General features: G+C 46.3%; 1 protein-coding gene across 2 annotated transcripts; it reads left to right on the top strand.

The window, feature by feature from the left end:
* Positions 1-1,715: 1,715 nt before the first annotated feature.
* On the top strand, positions 1,716-4,098 carry LOC136477543 (mitochondrial import inner membrane translocase subunit TIM14-3-like). 2 transcript variants are annotated; one of them, XR_010764044.1, is made up of 4 exons: positions 1,716-2,005; positions 2,664-2,842; positions 2,984-3,821; positions 3,939-4,098. XR_010764044.1 is itself a non-coding variant. In XM_066475748.1 (3 exons), the coding sequence occupies exons 1-3, from the start codon at positions 1,943-1,945 to the stop codon at positions 3,138-3,140; spliced, it is 399 nt and encodes a 132-aa protein (XP_066331845.1). In that variant the 5' UTR covers positions 1,716-1,942; the 3' UTR covers positions 3,141-4,098. The 2 variants fall into 2 exon arrangements, 1 of the variants encoding a protein (XP_066331845.1); XM_066475748.1 differs by having other exon boundaries at positions 2,984-4,098.
* Positions 4,099-6,847: the final 2,749 nt, after the last annotated feature.

The raw sequence follows: 6,847 nt of genomic DNA on the forward strand, positions 1-6,847 counted from the left end.
CCAGGTGTTCAGCACCTTTATGAGGCATCGTCTACTGTCCCGGCTGTCGTGGTGGGGCGCAGTGTTCACTGGCTCTGCTACACCAGAGCCAACCACCACTCGTTTGACGACCCTGAATTGATCATCCTTGCCCTCCACGCCGAATCAGCACAGGCCACTGTGATCAAGCTGCCGCAAGAGTTGCTTACAAGGATGGGGAGCCATGGCCGCGGGTCAAAACCTGTGGAGAGATTCATCCTGGCTACCACTGCTGCCACAGCGCGAGGGGAAAGGCAGCTAAGCTTAGTTGTTGCGGAGGCACTTGTGATATCAATGTGGACACCTGTGCCGCAGGTGGACGAGGGCTCAAGCATCAGCTGGAGTCGGCAGGTGGTGATTCGGAGGCTGGAGATTGGCAGGCCGCTCGCCTGTGTTCTAGACGCATACCAGCCAATCCTGTTCAGTAGGTTTGGGGAGAGGAGTGGCACCGTGCTCTTTTGGATGCAGAGGACTGGGCTCGTCCAGCTAAACCTTGGGACTAAGAAGGCCCTAGTGCTCTACAGGGACACTGTCCGCGGCCGCCGAAGCGAAGACAAATCACAGGCACTGTTGCATGAGATTAACCTGATATCTGTCCTGAGATGTATGAAATCCTTCTGAATTTGCCTCTTTTTTCTCTCTTCTCATGATACGTCACCTGAGTCGTTCTTTTTGTGGTTAACTAGTCAGTGGCTATGATGATAAACCGACCAAGAGACTACTGAACAATGTTTCCAGGTCGTCTGGTCGAACCTAGTCGTCATGGGACCAACCAAGAGACTAATCGCGATTAGTCGTCGACCAGTGCGATTTTGCTGTTCAGGATGGATTGATTTTATTTAGTAGGAAATTACATTTGATCGATTCCTGTCTTTTCATCCTACTCTTGTGCCGCTTTTATATGACATATATATGCTCTTCTTAAAGGCATTTTTTTTAATCTGGAGCTAATCAAATTGTTCAAAATAATGAGATGAGATGGCATTACCATTCTACGTATTCAGATAACAAGGAGGGCACTGTCTTAAAACATATATGTTCGATGTTCCCTTGTTCAAATCAACTCAAGTTCAGAAATCTACCACCTCTTCAGCCCATTAGATTAACTAGGCAAGAACCGAATTCTACTAATCCAAGCAAGGATTTTAGCTCTTGTACCCCAGATTGGAAGAGGAAGCGGCAGACTCTGAGAACTTGTCCTTCCTCTCCCTTTTGCCGGTCCCCTGCCTCTCCTCTCCTTGCTGGAGGTGTATTATACATTTATACAATTATTATACCCGGCGGCAGCAGCACACCTCCTACATGGCAAGTCAACAGGGTTAGGATGACCGATGACCTTTTTTTTTTCTTTTTTTGATGATCGCTGACCGATGAAGATTGAGGCGCCTGCGGCGGCGGCGCGGCGGGAACAGGCGATCGGAAAAGGTTTTTCATTTTTTTTTATAAACCCTATATGAGACACTGTAGTTACGTATCCTACGGCCCAGTGAACAGAATCCAGGTGAGTTCCTTTCTGGCCCAAGCGAAGCCCGTCATGGGCTTATTAGAGGCCCAACTAGGCCGTGCCGACCCGCAGGCAGAATCGACCCAGCCCGTCTTCTCGGGAACAATCGAGAGCCCCCCCCCCCCCCCCCCCAGCGGATCGGAAGCGAAATTCCTCTTCGCCTTGAGTCCTACCTCTACCTGGGCCCGCTTCTTCTCTTCCCTCCTCCCTTTCTTCTTCTTCTTCTTCGCCAAGAAGACCGACCCCAACTTGCAGCCGGGACCGGTGACCGCCTCGCTCTCCACTCCTCTTTCTTGTCGCGCAAGAACGCGCGCAGCTTTTATCTACCTCGGCCGCCGTCCACGCTCCTGCTGCCCCTGTCCTGCGGTTTTGGCCTGCCTGCCCCCGGCATCCCTCCCGGCGGCATCGAACAGTCAATCGATGCCTCGCGAGTTGGAACTGGACGCCGGCCGCCCCGCTGCTCAACCCGTCGAGTTCGACATGGTACGTGCTAGCTCTCCTGTCCTGCGCCGTTCTCCTTCCTACACGCTTCCGATTTTGCGGGCTGCTCTGTTCTAGTACTTCTACCAGCGCGGCACGTGTCGGCGGTCGGAATCGGAATAGCGCAACCCGATCCGAGGTAGGAAGCCGGCGTGTTGGATTGCGCTTGCTCTTCCCGGTGGATGATCCGTATCTCTCTGCTTGGTCCCCTCCCCAGATTGTAGTCTGGTCCTAACTCAGGATAGCCATGATAAATTGGGTTCTGTGTGGTTGGATAGAGCTAATTGCCTCCGTGGAGACCATAACAAGCATGGGATTTTACTTGCTGTTTGGCTCCGATGACGCTTATAGCCTGGAGCGGGAATAATTCACGCACACAATTGCTCAAATGCATTGAGATATTGTTCCTAGTGTCTGAACTCTGAAAGTTGTAATATCAGTAGCAGCGTGCCTCTTGTTTCCCTGTCAGACTGAGACTCTGGGAAGCAGAGCTGAACAATTGCAGTTCAAAGTGTTAGGGGCTTGATCATTTACTTAATTACTTTATTAATTTCTTCGCAGGAGTCTTTGACACCGCATGCCTTTGTGAACCGTCATTGAATTCTGATAACTTTATGATTGTCATCTGACCTTTTGCTGGGACATTATCTTGTACCAACAGGCTACTCCCCTGATTGCTGGTTTGTCAGTGGCTGCTGCTGCATTGGGTGGAAGATCCATGATTAGAGCATGGCAAGTCTTCCGGACCCGGGCAGCAATGCCACGAGTGCGCCGGTTCTACCCTGGTGGATTTCAGGGGGAGATGAATCGAAGGGAGGCTGCATTAATCCTTGGCGTAAGGTGATTATTTTTTTTCTTTATAATGCCTGTGTTTGTAAACTGACTCAATTTTTAGTAATTCCTGTGGAGAAAAAGGGAGAGAAGTACTGCAGCTTGTTATTGTTGTTGCTAATTCTGTATAATCTTTCCTGGTTGTTTCAGAGAACGTGCTACAGTGGATAAGATCAAGGAGGCTCACAAGAGGGTCATGGTAGCTAACCACCCTGATGCTGGTGGCAGCCATTACGTCGCTTCAAAGATCAACGGGGCAAAGGACATTCTAATGGGAAAAGGGAAGTCCGGGTCTTCGATCTTTTAGTTGACACGAATGAAATGATGCTTATTTTGTTGTGACATGGATGAGGCTGTAGCTTTTTCGAGGGAATGACAGTTGCACATTTCACCTTTCTTAACAATGTACCATATATCTGAACAAGGATACAGATACAGAATTGAAGCAACTAATTGTTTGGATCATAAGTTATTGTTTGACCTGATTGGAAAGGGTAACCATGTGTATATCTCAGAGCCTCCAATTCTTGTCTAGAACTCTAGATGTCTTACACCTTTGTTTCTTACCCCTCCAATTCTTGTCTAGATGTCTTACACCTTTGTTTCTTGAACCTCTCTGATGCATAGTTGTCGCAATTGAACCCCTCCAATTCTTGTCTAGATGTCTTGCACCTTTGTTTCTTGAACCTCTCTGATGCATAGTTGTCGCAATTGAACCCCTCCAATTGGATTTGCTCCTTCTAAGATGATAATGGAGTATGAAATCTTTCTCCTGTTACACAAATTAAATGTTTCATTAGTTTTTGACTTACTGTTCTGCATCAATGCTGTCATCAGTGATGGCAGATCATGATTAATTGGTTATAACTATTCAATTCGTGACATGTAGGCACGTGTCTAGGCACCTAGGAGAAAATTTATGAATGACATTTCATAGAATACTGTGTCAACTGCTCTAGATTCTGGATGATGGTTATGTTTGTTAAAGGTCAGTCATTCTTCCATAATAGAATAGTGCGAGTGTGCGACCATTAGGTCGGTCCTGGAGGAACAGAAGATCCCTAGATGACTACTGAGCTTCTAATTCAACTTGGAATCATTGCAGGCGCTGTTCATTTGTTCTGGTGTCGAAGCTTCCGTTAGACTTGAGTTGTCGAAGAGCTTGTATTAATTATCTTCAGTAATAAATTTACTCTGAAATTTTGAAAGAACCTTGAAACACCGCGGGAAGTCAGCAACCAGGACTGTCAAAGCTAAACAGGGGCAAGCAATTCTTTCATAAACTTTTTTTGTCTAATTGAAATTATAGCAGGTGAATCTTGCAATGATATACCTTTTTGGAACAAATATCTTGTAGAATGATAAAGAAAGTTCCGTCAGGGTTTTTTGGGTGAAGTCACTGAATCTTTTCATCTTGGCTCCACACATGACAATTGTCAGTGTCTATAGTTGTTATCACTAGAGTACCAGACGTATTCCATCTTGGTGTCAGATTGTTTTAATAGCGCTATTTATCTAAGATATAGAGTGATATCGAGTGTGTTGATTAAATTCTTTGCTAAATCCTTTTAATATGAATTTGCACAAATCATTACATTAAGCAACAGCAATAGTTGATATCAATTTCAATAGTTGATGTCAGTTTCATATAGCGTAACCCATCCCAGGACCAATTCATGACATGTTTGACACACTTATATTGACCTTGCATCATCCTAAGAAACAGACCTTCCATATAGCATAATCTGAAGACCAAATCACTGCAATTTACCTCAGGTGAAACAGTCAATCCATACAGTGAGTTAGACCTACTTCAGTTTGTTATTCACAGTTTCACCACATCAAAGAAGCCTACCAGCCTCAGAAAAATGGAACAAGGCTTTAACTTTAATCATCTTCTCCTGGAAGTCCAAAATTGACAACACAAAGTCCTATCTCCTATGGTGTAAGCATTCAACTCTTGCCAATTCCAGTCAAAGGCTGAACTATTTTAAGGTCAGCTGCAATTGCAGATCCCAATTCCCAAGTACTAGCAACCATCTTGTCCCTGGACCAGCAGGAAAAAAATCCAACAGAGTGGGCCTTCCTCTTGGACTGCATTTCTTCCAGCTACTGTACTTGGGATGGCTGCGCAGTCTTGACGTCTTGTGAGAAATAAGGACGCAACATTCATGCACGCACAATGCTATACCAATCATATTCAGAACTGAGCTAAAGCAGACCTGAAAAAGTCAATAGAGTAATGTGATGTTCGCTTGGTACAGGGCAACTTGAAAGGAACAATCCTTCTCTGAACCTTCCTCTGTACTGCCAATGTGATGGTTCAATAAACTATGGCTGCTTGACTTTCATAATACCAAACTGTGGCGAAGATACATTTCCTGTACATGATTTAAGTTCGGATGGTACCTATGCTGTTGGTGTTGTCTGTAGCATTTGTTTCTGCTGACCTAATACTAAGATTATAGAATTCTGGTTAGAGGCAGCAAGCATGATGTATAACTGAATGTTTTGAACCATTCCAAGAATCCAAGTCCATTCAATAGCACTTGTCAATGTTCATCTTGACAATAATGTTAAGAGTACTGTTGCACAGGCTGACATCTTCCAGGGATTATATATGAGGTACAAAAAGTCGACACTTGTTGCCGTCTGTGTTCTGAATTTTGAGAGTTCCTTTTAGCTTGTTTGTTGTATGTTGGTTGGACAGAAAGGTTTTAAAGGTTAATACACTACGTAGTGGCAAGACTGACTCAAGAACTGCGTACCTTTGATTCGGAGCTCAAACATTAGCTGATAATAACAGGCTTCATGGAATTCTACCGGTAGTAGAATATTTGTCACACCTGGTATATTTATTTAGTGATTCTACTATCCGGAGGATGGAGTTTGAATAGTAATAGGCGAAAATTCTTTTCCTACAACCAAATCTCAGAACTTCTGTAACGGCGGGGCCTCCACATCTCCCTTTCCCCGGAAGCATTAGAAGAATAAAATAGGAATATGAAGTAAATTAGGAGATTAGAGTTTGGTTTGTTTAGGAAAGGAGAATCCAATCTATAAGGATCTCTCTTAGTTGCTTGGAACACAAGTCCTATAGAGACTATAAATATAGGGAGGATGTAATCAATCTAATCAAGCAAAAATAGAGTTATTGCTCCTTCTTCTATCTCTCTCTATTGCCGCTGCCGCCCCCTCCCCCACGCCGCCAACCCTAGCCGCCGCCGTTCACCTCCATAGCTGCCACCCCCTCCCAACAGGCGAGTTACACCCGGCCAGCTTCCTCCATGGCTTTCTTAGCGTCGGCCTCCGATTTGGTGACGGCGGCCTCACGATCGCGTTGGGCACGAGCAGCGGCGGCAGCAGCCTCGTCAGATTGGCCACGTTGCTCGATGTTTGTTAAGCGGTCGTCGATGTTGCCGAACCTTTCCTTGATCCCATCGAACTACTGGTGGAGATCAGCGACAAGTTTGTCGAACGCAGCCCTGAAGTCACCATTGTTTCCGTTGGCACCCATGGCAGCGGTGTGGGATCGGACTGGTCTCCGGATAGGCGTACTACACCTGGTATCCGGAGACCAGACGATCCATGGATTCCATCACCATCGATATGCAACAGCTGATCCAGAACTTCGCCAACGATCTCCTCAAAAACTTTGAGGAGGTGTAGCGCCAACTTTCCAACCTCGACATACGTCTGCATGCCATTGAGATGGCACAAATTCATGGTGACGCCGCCATCACCGGCGTCCAATCCAGATTGGACCGAGAAACCGCCATCGACAGCCTAGAAGCAGAGACCAAGAGGGTCATGATCGACGCCGGCAAATCCTACCTCAAGCGCAAGATGGATGAACCCTAGTCTTCCAACGCTCCAGAGATCATACTAGAGGTGTTGGACAGCCTGCTTAAGGCACCACCAACACCGCAGCCCCAGCTATAGCAACGCTCCCCACCACTGAACCGACCACCTGTCGACCGCGCGGCTACCCCATCGACCCCGGCCGACTGCCAG

The sequence above is a fragment of the Miscanthus floridulus genome, chromosome 1 (genome assembly GCF_019320115.1).
Source record: "Miscanthus floridulus cultivar M001 chromosome 1, ASM1932011v1, whole genome shotgun sequence".
NCBI lineage: Eukaryota > Viridiplantae > Streptophyta > Magnoliopsida > Poales > Poaceae > Miscanthus > Miscanthus floridulus.